This window comes from Ammospiza nelsoni, chromosome 7 (genome assembly GCF_027579445.1).
Source record: "Ammospiza nelsoni isolate bAmmNel1 chromosome 7, bAmmNel1.pri, whole genome shotgun sequence".
NCBI lineage: Eukaryota > Metazoa > Chordata > Aves > Passeriformes > Passerellidae > Ammospiza > Ammospiza nelsoni.
The window spans coordinates 30,099,201-30,117,672 of record NC_080639.1 but is presented as its reverse complement, the minus strand read 5'-3'; the positions used below and the strand labels follow the sequence as shown (position 1 = coordinate 30,117,672).

The window sequence follows — 18,472 nt, the reverse complement described above, 5'->3', positions numbered from 1 at the left end:
AGGGCCTAAATGCAACGTTGTGTTTGTTTTTGTGTTTGTCTCGTGTTTACAGATGGTGACGGACAAGCCAATCCTTTTGCCAGATCTTTCCCTTTCACATGTGCTCTGTGCAGTCCATGGCCAGGATAAATTGGTGTTGTTCCAACGAGGCCAATTTACACCAGCTGAAGATTCAGACCCACAGCTGTATTTGTGTAAACCTCAATGCTGCATGAACACAGTTTTTCCATTATGAATATCTGTGTATATGATTCATAGAGTACAGTAAGTAAGGCTACAGCACATTAAATTATTCCAGACAATGGGCCCAACTATCAACCCACTAGAAAATTAGCGAGATGTGTGACGTGACAAATAGCTTTGTATTTATAGCAGAGCACCAATTCCATACTCACACTGAATGTTCCCACTAAATGCCAGAGTAAGAGATCTGTGTATTTTTTTTCCTGACACATATCAAGCCACAGCCATGTACAAAGTAAGGCATCTGATTCCTACAATGTTGAATAGAGAAGTAGGAGTTTTATTGTTGAGGGTGGGAGAAAATTACAGATCCTGAACATATAAATAGAACTAATGACATCTGGGTGTGTTTTTATACATCTGCATCATTTGCTTGCTTTTTAGATATTGCACCTTTCCACCACACTTAGTAACATCAAACAATCAGGCATTCCTGGAAAGGATTTTCTGTTCCTTAAAATGGAAATGGCCTTTTCTGGGCACAGATCATCTACAGAGAACTGCTTGCTGTCTAGGTGGAAATTAATTCATTGGTTGGATAGGAAATGTAATACTAAAAGATATAAACAGAAAACAGCCACATGAATGGAAAACACAGTGTAAATTATGAAAATTTCCTCCCCAGATGGAGATTGTCCTTTCAGTTTTCAGAAGAAATTTTCATTCAGTTGAAAATGCTGTAGGAGTTTGGTGACTTTGTTATAGACCCTGGTTCTATTCCTGGCTGAATGTGTAACATTCCTGTGACTCCAAATAGCTGCCACTAAGAACAAACCAGCCAGACAGATGTTTGCTGGTTTGTACCAGAATTGTGGCATTTCCTCTACCAAACTCATGTGTGTCTGAGGTCCAGAGATGCAGCTGGGTGTAACCACAGGTTTAAACACCTGACTGCCCCCATCAGCAGTGCCCCTGGATCTCACAAGGTGGCCTTCAGGGGGTCCTGAGCTGCCATCACCCACTTCCTACCAGCTTTGGCACCAGGGGAGGCCCCATCAGGGAGAATCATCTGACCATGCTGCCAGGGACATCCACCAGACAGGGAGCACCTGGAAACAAAGTGTCAGGGAAAGAAAGTGAGGGGTGCTGAGGGACACTGTGCTGGAGACACACTGTGTGGTCACACCTGAGGGACGAGTGGCCCATGTCAGAGCAGGAATTCTAAGGAACAACAGCAATAAAAAAAATAAGAATCAGAGAATAGCTGTAATAACAGCAAAAAGAAACTTATGTGTATATTATCCCTGACATGCCCTGCTGCCCACCAGCCCACCAAAAAACTTTTGATGGACTGGGTATAAACCAAGACATAAATGAGGGAAATTTAAGCTGGTGAAAAGTAGGTGTTTATGGCAGTGTGTCCTGCTTTTTCCTTTCAACACCCAAATCAAGATCAGAAGTTTGTGTTCATAAGCTTTAAATGGAGCAAAATTCTTCAATTCAAGACTGTTTTGTCTGTGACATCTCTTCAGCACCTGTGCAGGACATGAGGCATCCAGGTCTCTGGTGCCAAATAATACAGAGGGGTCTTGCAAGACATGAGAGTTCAAGAAAATATTTCTGAATTACATTCTCTGTAATGTGCATGATTTGTAAGAAGAAAAGTCAGAGCCACCTGGTTTAAAATTACACTGATACTTCTGGAAGCTATCCACAGACCATGCTCCTGGATTTTCCTCTTCAACCCTCACCAGCTCCAGGGAAGACAACCTCTCAGCTGTACACCCACCTTTATCTGCTCTCTATAAATAGATATAAAGGGTAATTTAAGACACACTTTTAAGACCCGAAGCTCTGCCAAGTGTGGGCCATTGAAAGCATTTTAGCCAGGCCAGGAAGACATTAATTTAGAAATAATCACATCGCTACATCTGAAAGATGCTGCACAATAAGTCTGTGAACTTCATGTACAGCTTAATTACATTATTTCTGGACATCTAGTCTCTTGCCACCTAACCTTTTTGAGGATCAAAGCAATAAGTTTAAAATAACTCAGCTTTCTCATCTTTGCCTAGATGTGTGGGCTTTGTTACCCTCTAGAGCATTTGGATCTTCTCATCTTCATTAGTTAAAGCTAAAGAAGTTTGTGGTTAAAACATGCTATAATCATCCTTAAAAATGAGTTTAAGTCTGTATTCAGGTGCCCAAACGATTTTTGTGCCATACAGATCAGGGGAGCAGTCCTGTGCCTCCCAGTGGTGCCAAGTCGGAGACGCTGAAACAGTCTCAAAATGCTCCCTATCAAAATTGGCAAGCGGAAGAAGGAGGAAATTTCTGCAAATGCAAAAATATTCCATCAGAACATACTGCTTTCAATTATTTTTGGACCCATTCTAATGTTCGAGGAGGAAGCAGGAGGAATAGTAACTGCGTATCCAGTGTCGGCAGCAGGAAACTACAAATAGCAGAGCACACCATGTTCCAGTTCAGCCGCTGTGGCTGCAGAGCCGCTTCCTCACGGGCAGCGAGGCGGCTGCTGCGGAGCCTGGAGACAGAGCAGGAACGGAGCCATGGCTCGGGCTGTGCCCCTGAACTGAGAGGCCACCAGTTGTGCTGGATGCCCCAATGTCAGTGGGACAGAGCAGCCCCAGATGCTGTAACTTGTGGGAACCCAGGACATCTCTCTGGCTGTCCCAGGATGGCCAGGATCCCTGCCAGGGGGCTCAGAAGCCCTGGCATGGAGCCCAAAACACCTGTGGGTTTGATTATTTGATTGGTAGTTACCAACCATATATGAAGATCAGCAAGCCACATCAGTTTAGGTAGAATAATAGTGAAGTTATCACAGGGTGGAAAAGTAGATTTGGGGGATTTTGGTATGGGGGTTCAGGGGGCAAGATAGAGGGAACTGGGTGTGTCCAGCCTTTCTCCTCCTTCTGCTTGGCCTCCATCTTCTGCTGTGATGTTGGCACTTACAGATTGGTTTAGAGTAGAAGCTCACTGTCTCACATAGGTGATAGGTGTTGGAAAGTAATTGTAAACATTGTGTACGTAGTTTTTAGTATAAAGACATAACACTGCCCCAGGGGCAGGCAGAGTGCCTGGAACTGTCTTGCTGGATGGACCTCGGCAGGATAGGAAAAAGAATTTTATAGATAAGATACAATAAACAACCTTAAGACCGAGAAATGAAGAGCTTTGACTCCTTCTTCGAGTGCCGGGCTGGGAAAAGAAACTTTCGAACTTTTCTCGGGGTCACTGTGACAAGCTAGAGATCCTGACAGTAACTGTGCTACAGGGCACACTCAGCATGAAGGAAACGCGCAACTCTTCCTCACCCCGAGCTGCAGCAGCTGAGGGAAGGCACTGTTAGTGATTTTACCTTCCCATCAAAACAATCAGGTTCAGTTCCAAGTGCTGTGCAGGCAACATGTTTATCTGCCAATAAAAGAAAAAAACCCCACCGGATCTGGCAGCACAGGGCAGAATGAATTAATAGAGAAAGAAGGAAAGCACTGAGATGTTTATTTTACACATTACATCGGGACTCCCACGGCAGGACAGGCTTCCTTCAGGAGGCAAGGCAGTTAACCCCTCAGGTTTTTAATTCCCAATTTCTAGCTTTGAACTATGCATCCTTTGCACTTAATTTTTCTGCTCCAGTGCCAATCCAGCTCAACAGAAATCAGTGTCTGGAAGAAGATTGCCCTTCCTGATGGACAGCAGTCCACATCTGAAAAATTAGTACAAATGCCTTGAGAAGTTTCTTGTGTTCTTTGCTTCTGAAGCCTGAACTTGGGTCATGGAAGTGTTAAGGAAGGAAGTTTGTACCCTCAGAGCTGTTGAACCAGCAGCAGACTTGTTGCAGGAGAAACAGAAATGTCAACAGGAGGCTACAAAAGCATCCTGCCCCTTTGTCACAGAGAAAGAAGTGAGGGTTACAGCAATGGAAGGTGATATTCGCCACTAGAATCACAGCCACAAGGAAGAGAATTTCTGATATATATATATTTACCCTGATCTCTGCATTGCTCTGCTCAGCAGGCAAGGCAATCCCACACTTCCTCAAACCAGATGGCAAAATGGGGCTTGTAGCTGCTTTCAGTTGTAGGAGCAGCACAAAGCATTTGGTGTGTACTTGTGAATTTGTCCTGTGGTTATTAGCTTTATCTCCAAGCTTTCTACTGATGGATGGAAAGACAGAAAAGCAAACATTCACAATGCTATTGGCACACAAGGGAAGACCCCCCTGGTCTTGACTGATAAATAGGAAAGTAGCAGGCCTGACACAGTGGAGAAGCTGCAAGCTCCTTTGGAGCATCCCTAATAATGAAGACTCTTTTCTTTGCAGTCCAATTAGCAGAAATAAGCTCTGTTTGTGCTTTGAGGAAAGTTAGAAACATCCCTAATGATCTCCTGATCTTGCAAAAATCTAGTATTTTTTTTTTCCCTACAGGTACCAAGAACAGGATCTTATTAAGCGTGACCAGCAGTGGTCAAAGTAATGAACGCTTCCCACAGAGCCCACCAGGATCACTTCCCGCTCCGACAACTCTTCACTTTACATTGGGAGCAACAAATTGGGGATGGCATTAGCAACCTGTCAGAAAGTGACTTCCGATTAAAGAGAGCAGATGTCAGCATCTTTCATTCAGAACTGCAGCCTGCAAAGACAGCAAGTGCCAGCATGCAGGTTCTGAACTGAGAGATGCAGGCTAGACAGAATTTATCCTTCTCTTAAAGATGAAGGGGTTTGCAGCTAATTTATTGTTATAGATGCTGAAGGTTTGCCCCCACAGTTCCCCAAGGATTCTTTGGTGCCCTTCACTAGGTGATGGAAATGGCAGATTTGACACAGTTCAGCTGCCACTCTCAGAGCCTTCCAAAAGGGAAGGTGCAGATTCCACTATGAAATCTCTTTAGCACATGACATCTACGCTCACAGCATCACAACGAGCTGTCAACACACGCTCTGTGCACAACCACCCCTTGTTATAATGTTTTTTCTGCTGCTAGGCAAACTTTGTGCTTTTATTTGGTTTGTTTAAAAAAAAATGAATTCTGAGACCAGGTGAACCCAAGTAATACGGATAATTCATGAACCTGTTATGCCACCACTGAGGTTTCAAAAAATATCAGTAAAGACACATTCAGAACATTGTACTGTTTATCCAGCTGCATTAGAACACCTCATAATGGCTTACCTATGACAACAAGTACTGAGGTGCTTCAAGACAAAGCAGGAGCAGCACTCAGTAGCAAAAATTCAATTATTTTAAAATGCTACAGAAAAAACCATGATAAAGAACACATTTGAATAAACACTGAAAGTTAATTAAAACCTGCTACAAAAGAGTTATTGCTACATGCTTTCAATTCTCACCTGTTTATTAGAGCCTCCTTTGTTCTAGAAAGTGTGAAGTAATTAATTGCACGTGATTAGAGCTGGCATAGGTTCATCTGGGGAAATACACAGATTTTTAAGAATAGATGCACAGCTTCCCCCTTTGATATGCACTTCCCGTGTTGGTCTTTTGTCTGTCCTTGATTGATGCTATCAGAAGAGTTATTGCTCAAAACAGCTTAAGTGAAGCAGAATATTCCCAGTATGTGCCAAAGCAACCCAAATCCTCTGTAGGTATACATATGTGTTCCATAGGAATGTTTTCATACCTTTACATCTCCAAGGCCATTCTCAACTGAAAATATGCATTTCTTTGTTGGAAACAACAAATATCCCAGTCAGATTCAGGACCTCACTGTGCTAGATGTCATACAAACACACACTCAATTTATTGTTTATACACCAGCTCAGCCTCAATTCAAGCCTCCTTTCCATATCACCTATGTAATCATCTTTCCAACAATTTATGTTCTGATACTGTAAAATGGTGTCTGCCAATCCAACAATTTAGGAACCTATCTGCACTTATTTTCTGTGTTCTGCCTGTATTAGAAATGATGTGCCAGAACAAACACTTCATGCTGAATATGGGGCCTGCCCTCTGCTGTTTTAGTTTCAGGGCTTAAGTACAAAGCATGGGACGACATGATGACCTGCTATCCACATGGCAGCTTATTTCAGCTGATAGCTGACTTTTCTTCCCAACACTGCCATCCCAAGCCTGATTTTATGAACAGTTGTCTAGTGAGAATCTGTAGAGCAAAAAAAGGCACCATATGCTAAGGGAAACTTCAGATTATAAAATAAAGCATTTGTCATTGGCAGCATGGGAGAGAAGATGCCAGATTTGGAAAAAAGGTTTCAGGAGAGAACAGACACTACGTGCTCTGTTCAAGAGTCCATTGCATGAAAAAAGACAAAGTACTTTGTCTAAATTCAAAGACTCTTGAGCAATGTCTATTCCAGATCCATAAATGCAGAGATCTATATATTTATTATATAATAAAAATAAGAACCATTTGTGTCAGGAATTGGTTTCAAAGCGCGTTATTTATATATCAGGACTATTGCAAGTCGTGGCAAACGTTGCAGATGTGAACTAACATAACTGGAATCCTGGGATGGGGACACTAGCATGGACAGGTGGAGACGTGGTCCCCTCCCCATAAGTGGGTGGCCATGGCTGACCCTGCCACCAGCAGGGCTGGAGCCAGAGCCAGCAGCTGGGACCAGGCAATGCCACACTGCTCCAGCTCACTCAGTGGGAGCTCTGACAGAGACCTCGAGTCCCTCATAGATTTCAATAGCAGCTGAAACTCTTTCTGCTTTACAAAGCCAGGCCTCTGTCTTTTTAGCAGACAACTCAGGGAGACCTCGAGCATCAAAATGCAACTAGATCAGGGTTACAGCTAAAACTAATCTGAAACTGAATTGTTTCACCTGAAGGGAGAAGCAGTTGCTTTGGGCTGAGAGGGGAAGGTACCACCAACAACTCTGAGAACTCTTTTTCTGGAATTACAGGTAAGCGATTTCATTTTTGCTTTGCAGTAAATTCTTGGTCACTCTTCTTATAAAGCCCTCTGCAAACACGCGGATGTTCAAAAACATGACAGCCAGTATTCCCCGGCAGTATCTGTACCCCAAGGCCCTATCCTTTCTCTGCAAAGACATTTGAAATAGGCTAAGGATGACAGAAATATGCTTAAATGAGTCTCACTTAGACCCTCAGTCAAATACCTCTGCAGAAGACACTAAGCTTATTGAATCCTTTCATGGCAGAAGTCCTACGGAGCTTACCTCAGGTCTAACAACATCCCCCGTGCTCAGAATCTCCAGGAAAGCTCCTTATTGCAATGCTCACTCACTGTGCTGTTCTGATATTCATGCTCTAAGTACTTAGATGGAAAATCCAGAGCGTGCTGAGTTCTGCACACCAATTCAGTGCTCACGTAACTTAAATGAAATCTAAATCCTATACAAAAATCCATATCTAATCCATTATTATTATGCCTGTATGATTATTACTGTTAACTGCTAAATACTATTCATTCAGTAACAAATCCCTTCATAGCCAAAGAGCACATAGGGCATATGTACTTCAGATGTGCTCTCATTATTAATCTTGACTGTGGTTCTGTCCCCTCTTAATGTGCTTCCTGCCTCCTCCCCAGCCCTAATTACCCACCTCCCCAGAACTCCTTCATTTTTTTATTCATTTCATATATGAAAGGCTCCTCTGCCACCTTCTCAGAACTCTCCTCATTGGCTTCCCATTCTCACTCCCTGGGACACATCCCTCTCACAGTAATTGTAAGCCAATAATTCACATGAAGTCTTTGAGGTGATTGTATATATGGCACATAGCACAGATCAAAGAAACCAATGCTTCCAGCAGTGAAATAAGAGAGAGGAAATGGTCCTTCACTAAGTGGATTTTATCTCAGTCAGAGAAGCCTGTCCCAGGTGCTGTGCCTGGTGGAATTATGCAAGTCCTTGAGGGTTAATATGGCATGTTGCAAAAAGGAAAATTCTATACATTTGCTTTATGCATCACTTCAAGGGTCTTTTGACACTGCTAAAAGACAAAAACTTAGAGGTGATGTGGAATGTAAAAGGAAGCAAAGTTGGTTTTTAATCTTTCTTATACTGCTTTTCCAGACAGTCAGCTAGGACCCATTTCTAGGAAATGCTTCCCTTGACTAAAAGGGCAGCTACAATTGCTCTACTTAATGGACTGTAATAAAATAAACTGCCTCCTATTAGCAAGAAGGATCATATCATCAGTTTTGTAATGCATTTTATTACAGAGCATACAGCATTAGAATTTTCAAATGCAATGTGGGGAAGTAATGTACAAAACAGTTGAAGTGGATGTCATATAATCACAAATGTACTGATAGTTTCCTTTCTCTCAAACATCACGATATCAATGTTTCCTCTTTAAAGCCATCTTTTCCCACCTAAATCACATACTGCATTTCCACATTTTGCATTCTATTATCCACCAAAGCCATCTTGCATCTTTTTAGACAAAGAGTAGCTTGCAGAACATTCCTTCCTTCTGAGGAACATGAACCCTTGGCAGGTGTAACGCTCCAAAACCAGTATGAGCACGGTTCAAATACTTGGATTATTTATTCTTGGATATTCCTCTCTCCCACTGACTTTGCTGTTGAGCTAGAGCTTCTCTGTATTTTTCTAGACTAACTCTGCCTGGTGTCAAATGATGTTCTAAATTAGGAACTCCTAAATTTCATCTGGCACTTCAGAATGGGCACACTTTTAGTTAATGGGTATAATGTGCTTCTGCTGACAACTAATAGGAGTTTTCCCAATACTTTCATTAGGAATTGCAACTCTACACTGGACAGGAGTCGACATATCTGACACATCTGTGACTTTCTTCCTTGAGAAACCAAATGTCACATTATTTATTTCACTCAGTGGGGCCCGAGTTTAATAGCACCCTCTCAGTAGAATAACACATCAGTTCCCTTTTTCAAGCAGACCGGTCTGAGGAAGAGGCCAGAGGTGGGTGTGGGAAGGGAGGAAGGCAGTGTCTGCTCGGTGCCATGGGGGCTCACTGCCCACACCTGCACAGGGAGCAGGATGCAGGAGAACTGCTGCAACTGTTACTGCACCCTCTTCCTCTTAACCATTTGCTTATACCCCCCTCCAAACCTGTCTCCTGTCTATGAACTTTGCATTATTAATCACATTCCCACCACTCTTCCACTCACTGAACTCTTTCTGTTGTTCCAGGCTGGTCACATCACCTGGGAAATGGGAGCTACAGCTGCTGTGGGAGCAGGAGCTGCAAGTTATCCACACTTTCTGCTCCCTCTCCCTGCACAGCAGCAGCACCAGGGCAGCCCCAGCAGCCTGCACAGCTTCCCATTGCCTGCTCCACAGGGAAAATCACTGGCAGAGCTGTGTTTTTCAAAGGGAAACCTTGGTTTACACAGGGCTGATGGTTTTAACTGTAAGCCTGCTACTTCACTGCTCCTTGAAGACTAGATGTGGCCTGTGGTTTGCCACTAGACTTTCTACAAAGCCGGCCTGATCCAAATAAAATGTTTCTTCCACCACATGCTTCCAATGAAATTCACTTGTGGCATTTTCTAACTCCTTCTTTTGGAGTTCTCCTTTGTGTAGTGGACTGTGTAGGAAGTCAGGAAGCAGAAGGGGAGGTGAGGACAGAGAGAACATGCCAAGCCCCCTCTGCCCCCTGTTGGGGCTGACCCCCACAGTGTTAGAGCAGCTCCTCTCTCTGCTGTGAGCAGCTTACAGTGCAGACCCTCAGCTCAGTCCAGCTGGTGACTGTATTGTTTATACTTAACATGGACAACGCTGATTACATCATGATAGATGGTTTTCATTCACATCCATGTTGGGGTAGTAAAATTGGTGTGGAATCAACAGAAAATGATGTGGAAATTCCTACAAAAGTCAAATTGGGTGCCAGTTACAAATGATTTCCAGAAAAGCTGGAAAGTACAGAGTGTAAGTATAATTTTTTTGTCTTTTTTTGGTATTTATTCAAGTGTAAAACATGTGGACTCTTGCCTGAATTCTTCTCCCTGTCCAGATTTCCACCAACCAATTATCATTTCTCAGATAGTTCCAATACTTGGATCTACGTTGATTGTGGGGTTTTTGTTTCAAACAACATTCAATCTAGACTGGGATGCATTTTTTAACATTACCGGTGACTAAAAATATTTTCCCTGTTACCCAGTAAAACACAGTAAAGCCTCAGTTCTAGTTTCAAAATTATATATATCTGTACATATGTATTTCTCCATTAGCTGGCAAGGAATAAATTTGTTGAACAGTGAGGGTCAGGGCTTCGCCAGCAGCTGAAATGTGTTATTTATCAGCAGATCATTACAGTCAGCACTGCACAGCATGTGAACTTCCTCACGCCCCTCTGCCAAAGCTCCCCACATGGCTGACCTGCCTGCTGACTTGAGCTTCAAGGAGCTTCCAGTCTCCATCTGGAGATTCAATCTCACTGCACTGCATGTGCCTATGTGATAGCCCCACTCTTCCTTTCCCTTGGCCCCAGCACAGGAAAGTAAAACCCTAAAGGCCTGAATGGGGACAAAGTTTCTCTACAGAAAGCCCTGCTCTCTCTCACTGATTTGAGTGGGAGAAGCCCAGGCTCTGACTGGCACTCCTTCTGTTTATTTTGGCAATAATATGAGTTATTCAGCACACAACTATACAGACTTCTGTAAGTTGTAATGCCTGTAATTTAAATATTTTGTGTGTCCAGGCAGTGTCTGCTATTTCTAAATGTTCTAATACAGAGGATCTCTAGGAGGAAGAAAGTGAATTGATTTGCTTTTAAAATCTGGGGTACTGCAATACCAAAGGTTTCAAAAATTAACCTTCCTTAAAATACTGTGTGTTTTAGTCCTTGTGTCCCTTTCCCCCCTCCCCCTCCCATTTTTAAGAACTTTTCAGGCAATGAGAACACCTGAAATTTTTGAAATCAGAGATGTCCAGAAAATGAAAGTCCTTGTCCATTTTAGAACAGGTTTCCTGAAATATCATCCAATGAATATAGAGAGATATTTTAAAATACTCTGAAACCTTGTTTATGTTCAGAATTTTATCTTGGAGTTTGAGCTTTCACAGGTTATTAGAGTTATCATTTGATTAGAACTAAATTACATGTCCAGGTTATACAAAAAGAGCTGTGTCTCCCTCCAGGAGATGAAGAGTAACTGGGCTCTGCTACCATACCTGAGTAGAATGCAACTGAGAAATTGAAGGTCCCAGGAAACTCTAAAATTCAGTACACAGACACATTGGTGGCTATTTCTATAGTGGAGACAGCACTCAGGCTGGATTTAGCTCTGGACATTTTATGAAACAAGTACTTTCCAGTCTGAGATGGTGAGACTACATCAAAGAGGCCTGAGAAAGGCAGCTCCAGAGGAAAAGCACATCAATGTTTTACATCAGCCTACACATGTGAAATGTGATGTTAAAGGGTCTGAAACCCTTCCAGGAAGAATTTTAGGGACTCAAAAACTGAGAAGATTAAAAGCACGGATTTGGGAATATAAAACAAGAAAGAAAGAAGATTCTTTAAGAAAATGTAGAAGTCAAGAAAAGGCAAGCAGCGCCTGAGCAGGGAGAAGCTGATTGTGTATTTAGTTAATGTGAGGCAAATGAAGAAGAGAAGAGCAGAATCCTGGTTTTGTCAAACTGGAATTGCTCAAGACAGCCTGTTTTACAAAGGCAGAAACACATTCTCACTGCTTCTTCCTTCATCTCAAAAGTTTCATGTATTTTCTGACTTGCCTAGACCTTACACATATCAATCTCAGAATAACTCATGCAAAGAGCTTTGCTGTTGCATTGCCTAGACTTATATCACACCATCATTTCATGCCTTTGCAGGAGGTAGAAAGGAAACTCCCTGGAGACTTCCTTCAATGCCACAGAAGAGTGCTTGGAAACAAGGACTTCTCAAACTTGAACTTGAACTGATCTGAGGGCCTTTCAGCTTTTAACATTATTAATTATAATAAATACTTTCTAAATAATAATAATTCACAAATAATAGTATTGAATAATAATAATAATAAATTATAAAATTATATTAATAAGCAGTGGTCATCTGAATAATCCCAAAGAAATTGAAAAAAGAAAGTGATGCACTGACCAAAGTACAGCCACTGCTGGGAAGAACAGAAGTGAAAGTCCTCCTTATAGCATATGACGCAGAAGGAACAGGGAGAATGTTACTATTGTAGCATTTAGAATTAAAACTCTGCTCTTATGCATCCCTGAGTGGTTCTGCAGTGACTCTTATTTCAGAGGGACTCATGTGAATTCAAGGTTTTCCCAACAGGAGGATTGATTATACAACGATGGAGCTTTTTCAGTCCTAGCAAGTCTTAGAAATATTTAGTAAATGCATTCAAAACCAATGTCAAGTATCTTGTTCTGCGCTACTGAAGATTAAGTTTGTTTCAGCAATGTGCTTCTCAGTGATGTTTTAAAATAACACTAATAAGTAGCTGATTAAAAAAACCATCCTCATGAGATCCCCCTGCTCCCGAATCTGCTTTTCTTCTGCAACTCCTCCTGGGTCGGTCCAGGCAGACACATTAGTGAAACAACTGGGTAATGCATTAACTAGAGAAGATTCAGAAATTGGTGCTTTTGATGGGTATACAGACTAGATAGACACAAATCTGAGAGCTCAGGACCTTCCACTGAGAATACCCCACCTCTGTGGCCTGGAATTTTATTTGTGCCAACAAAGACTTCGCACAAAATCACCTAACAAGGCACCAAGCACCTCTGCATTAAGAAAGCCAAGGCTTTAGTGCTACACAGTTTTCTAAAGTAAATTTCCTGAAACTCATGCTTGAAATTGCCCACAGACTCCAAGAAGTGAAAACAATAATCATAGTGAATCAAACCACAAAAACATTCTTATTTCGGTGCTGTGACAAGTAGATAAATATATTCATAAGCTTAGTAAAAGAAGCTTGGAAAAAAAAGCCAGATTCTTGTGCTAATGTCTACCAAATATACTCATTATATGACAGAAAAGCAGATTAACTTTCACCAAAAGCAACACAGAAAAATTACTCTTGGATATTACTATGCCTGCTACATACAACAGTTTGCTGGGGGAATTTGGTTTACAAGTCACATGAAGTGTATCTGCTGGCAACATGAAATTTACACTGGTGATGAACACCTCATGTTAGCACGTACAGAAAAACTGGTCATCCTTGCAACAAAGTCTTATTTAAAGCATGAGAAAAGGAACAGATTGCTCCCTACCTTCTCTGCATCTTGCTCAAAAAGCCGGAGTTGAAAGCACTGGTCCAGTTTCAACTTGCGGACATGCCACATCTGATGCAAGTGTTGCCGGGTAGAATGCAGCTTGTCTAAAAGGCTGGTGATCTTTGGCACAAGACTTTGAAAATCTGCACTTCCAGGAATGCAGTTCCTACCAGAGAAACCATCACTGGATCTTATGCATTGTAATAACCTCTGGCCCTCACGATCCAGTTCTTCCACAGGAGCTTTAATCACTTTTTTCTTAAGCTGTGTGTGCTCATCAATCAGCCTTCTTGAGCCCTCAACGTCAACTGGAAACTCTTTCCTAGCCAACATTTCCTGGAGATCCTCCAGCCTCGACAATAGATGGATGGCACTGTTGAAAAACTCTTCCAAGGAGACACGCAGCTCTATCCATTCATCGTGGTTGTAATCCAAGGACCCTTCAAACTCATCTGTCAGTTGAGAAGGATCCACGAGCTTTGCCAGGCCTTCCACAGACACCATACTTGTCTAAGGAAGGGAAAAGGACAGCATTTAAATCAGGGACCATCCAATCAGAATTAACAGCACAACCCATAAACAGCAGGGAGTGAGTATTTTCCTCATCAATACATAATTGAAGGAATATTGTAAAGGATGTCAAGGACTGTGTATAATTTTGATACATTAATTGGACAGAAAACTTTGCTTCTAATGGCATTTATTAAGTTAGTTAGTTAGTTACTTACTTACTTACTTATTAAAAGATGTGATATATACTGGAATAATGCCTATCTTTTTCATCTGGCCTAACTATCAAAAACATGTAGTGAAAAAGTTTCTACCACAGATTTCATCACACATTTCAGCCCAGTTGGATACTGAAGACTTCTTACTGCAGCTATTAGATATCTGGACATGGTTGTTCACTAAATGGGTACATGGCATGTCAGGCACTCTGCTACTTGTGTTACACCCCAGCTAGCAGCTACACAGAAAAAAAAAGTTTCAGGTATTTGAACTGAAGCAGGTATTGCAAACTGCCTTAACAAAACTGCCTTAACAGCTGAGTTTCTTATTCCAAATTATTCTAGTTGGCTTTTTGCCACTCTTTGATATTAGCAATTTCTAATGTAATTAAGCGAAAATCAATGTGAAAGTGAAATGCCATTGAAGTATTAACAACTAGAATTTATTGCCAATAGAAAGTACTGCTCACGAATCATACACAATCAATGAGAAATGGTTTTAATTCATTCAGGCTCTGTAATTGGTGATAGAGAAAAGCACTGAGTGTCTGGAAAGAAGGTTACAGTTTAAGGACACAGCAACTGAAAGCTTTTCCCATTTGTTTAAGACAAAATACTTCTTTCTGAAATTAGGAGCATAGGGTTTCATATGCAACTAGAGATTTTCAGTGCTCTCATGTTAACACCCAAGCTGGCAGCCCTTAAAGGCTTTTCTCTTCATCAGTGACTGCACATCTATCCCCTAAATATCAGGCCTCTAAAGAATGTCAGAGCTTGTGCTTTTCAGAAATGGAGGCACCCAATAATCACAGCACTCTTGTAGAAGTCATCTACAAAGAAAAACACCTAAAATCCTGACCATAACCCTAAATTATGTCCAAAACAGTAGGCTAGCCACTGGTTAAAGGTTAACAATAGGCTTTTTCTTCCAATTTGTATCCATCCAAAAATATCAGGCATTCTGCAATGTATTAAAATTGAGATTGTATCGAACTTAAACTCAGGAGAAAGATTATTTTAAAATGCTCTTGCAATATTCCTTGTTTTGAGGAAAAGGGAGCACAGTGGGAGGAGCAGACAAACATTGGGACGGTAAGTATGCTGCTTCAGAGCATTTTCAAATTTTTATACCTCCTGACCTGGACACTGAGACCTTGAAGATAATTCAGTTTAGAGTTTAACTACCTGTCAGGGAAATACTTCTCTTCATGGCTAACACTATGGCATCCCCCTGCAGTCTGTCAGGCTAATGGAAACATTACTGTAATCATGCAGAGAATTTGACATTATAAGACAGTAGAAAGGCTTTTCATTTCTCAAATTCAGCAGAAATTTTCTTTATTCAGGTTTGATTTTTTACGTAGTTCTTCAAACTCTAATGAAAAGAGTTTTAGTGAGGCAGGTAGGTGCTTACAGTTTCCTAGGCATTGCTCATCCTTCTTTTTGAAATCAATTTTAAAAGTGCTGTCCACTGTTTAGCCTCCTTCTGCAGGAGAAGGAAAATAGTCTTGAAGGCACCTCTGAATTAATGCTAAATAAGCTGCCTGGTCTATTCCTCAAAGTGACAGAAAACTTTGGAATCCACATACATCAAACAAACACTTTTATTTCTCTCTCTGTGTGAAGATCTATGTACATGCTTCACTCTGACTGTGGCACAGAAACACTGTGCCAGAATCTCACTCCCCAACATCCAGCTCATCAGAGTCCACTAAGGGTCCCACAGTGCCCTGGCACACACATAAAACTTCTTTAGCTCAAAAGAGAAATCTGGCCTTGAAAGAATCCTTTCAATAGAAGTTCCTTGATTGTGGTGTGTATATTGCAGTGTGGACCACAGCTTGGGAAATCTTTGTTTGAATCATGGAATTGAAGGACTCAAACCATTCTATGTTTCTGAGTGTCTGCAGGTGGTCCAATACACAGTGAAAGCACCGACTCTCCTCCTCCAGCCCAAAAATTTGTGAACCATTGGACACCCATGTGAACAACCCTGCAGACAGACTAAGGCTGAAAGGCTCTGATAACACACACAAAATGAAAATACCCTTAATGCATTCCAGCAAATGAATCCAGAGCTTTTTAAACAATACAGACTCAGAGCTGTAAACATGAAGCATAACTTGGTCACAGTTTACTCTTTGCTATCATCACAACAACTCCATATAAATAAATATATGTCAAGCCTCCACAAGGTATTTATTAATTTTAAAACCAAACAAATCTTCTAAAATACATACTTGAACTCTGTTATTTTATCTGTCCTCAAAGGTACCAAGGAGTGTAAAAACTTATTTAATCAAAGCAAAATTTATGAGTTTACTGGATTTTGTAAAACAGGGGTGAACATTTACAAGCACTTAAAATGTGATAATAATGAAAAATTGTGTTAATGAGTAACACCAATCTAATTCCCCACAGCAATTCATGGGTCCTTGCAAGAACAGGTTGAAAATAAGGACACACTTATATCACACTGACTTCAACAAAACTTAAATATATACTAAAATACAGTCTTCCATTGCAGTAAACGTTAAGAGCTATAGCCAAATTCTCTTCTGTGTTCCAGAGATGCAAAATCTCTGTGTCTCTGAAATTAATGGATTGGTAAAACAGCCAACAATATAAGTGTTTCTCAGTGAATTATTAAAAAACAACACAATGACTAAGTCATAGTGTGGCATGATTGATATATGAGCACTTCGTGCACCTGAATTTCAGCTTCTTTTTGGGCAAGAAGCTGAAATTCACAGCAAACTGAAGTGCTACAGAGAAGACAGCTGGTTTGTCTTCATCAACAACAAAGTAAGTAAAATTCACCTTAATTATGCAGTTATATACTGGTTACTTCTCAAAGGACATGCCTGAAGCACCTTATCCTTCATAAAAGTTGTTAATGCTATCCCTGAAATGTAAATCTAAATGGAATGAAAGAGGGGAAAATTTAGCAAATATCTTTTAGCAAAAAAAAACCACTAGTGAAAGTTGGGTAGAGGTAAACTAACAAACTCATACATTTGCATCTAGCAAACTGTATCTTTAGTATTTTGATGGATTTAGTGTTGTGGTTTTTTTGGTTTTTTTTTCCTATGAGAAACAAAGGAAAGACTTAATGCAACATCACCAAAAATCATTATCATCAAAAAAAAAACCCTCAGCAAAATGAACTATGTGAACTTCTGGGATAAAATATGCAATTCATTTCAACAGTGTGCTCAGAAAACAACCTGATGCCAGGGCATCAGCCTACTCCTGCACTCAGATGTATTTTTTGCTTTCAGTCACAGGGGGTTTTTACCTGAAGAAAAGTTCTTATCAGAAATGATGCTTTACAATTCATTTCTACGCGGCTCTCACCTCAAAGATGAACTTGGAACTGCCGAAGTTTGTTTTCTGCTTCTGCCAAAAATTATCAGGTTTTATAATCAGGGCAACATGAATCTCAGCAGGAAAGGCTTCTTGAAGGGTTTTTAGGAGAGGCTTGATCAAATCCCATTTGGATCCCCGCATATCGATAATAACAGTGAATCCTCTTTTGCAAACATCTTCACTGCAAGAATAAAAGCACATCATGATAATTAATATTGTGGGCAGCCACAGTGAGACTTGGCTTGTGTTGCTGGTGTTTGGTGCTTCAGAGCAAAGCAAGGAACGATTAACATAAAAGACAAGAGATAGTACAGTATAAAGGCTATAAGAAAGGTCATATTAAATTGACTATAATGTAATTTACATGCAATGCAAGCATCTAGATTACAGTTTAATCTCTAATTTTCCAAACACGTGTAATTCAAATATTCACTAAAAAGCATACATACTTTCACACAATTGGAAACAGAATCAAATACATCTGTATAGAAGCTCTTTATGTGTACATACAATGGATTCTGCTTTCAACATATTGAACCCAGCCAAAGTCAACAAGCAGAGCCTTAGCATTACCAGCTACTTTTAAATTTGGGTGCCTTCATTTTTAGAGGCCTCTTAAAAAAGTTTAACTTCCAGAAAAGTGTCATGTCCAGAAAAATGCCTTGCAATTACTCCTGGTCAGGAAGGTCCTTGTGACTCAGCATGTGCACTGTTATCATTGGGGCCCTTTCCCCTCACAACTGATCTTTCAAATGCTGCTGCAGGACCTTTTTCAATCTGCAGTTCAGACTTTCCCCCCCACCCTGTGCTCCTCCCTTCTCAGAAGTCCAAGGCAGCTATCTAGCCTGGTCACTGGCAATGCATGGAGCCCAACAACACCACAGCATTCCCTTGCAAACACATCTCTTCTTTTTCCTCACAAGGAGAGAGGAGAAAGAATAAAAGGACATGTCAAGTCAAATCTGTGCAG

The 18,472-nt window shown here is 41.0% G+C and overlaps 1 protein-coding gene across 2 annotated transcripts in view; it reads right to left on the bottom strand.

Moving 5' to 3' along the window:
- KALRN (kalirin RhoGEF kinase) overlaps window positions 1-18,472 on the bottom strand; it is a 466,317-nt gene that overhangs the window by 261,076 nt on the left and 186,769 nt on the right. For both annotated transcript variants that reach the window (XM_059476128.1, XM_059476127.1), the window contains exons 4-5: window positions 17,491-17,683; window positions 13,403-13,915 (exon numbers count right to left, since the gene is read on the bottom strand). In XM_059476128.1, the coding sequence (XP_059332111.1) occupies window positions 13,403-13,915; window positions 17,491-17,683 (706 nt within the window). The remainder of the gene's footprint in view (window positions 1-13,402; window positions 13,916-17,490; window positions 17,684-18,472) is intronic.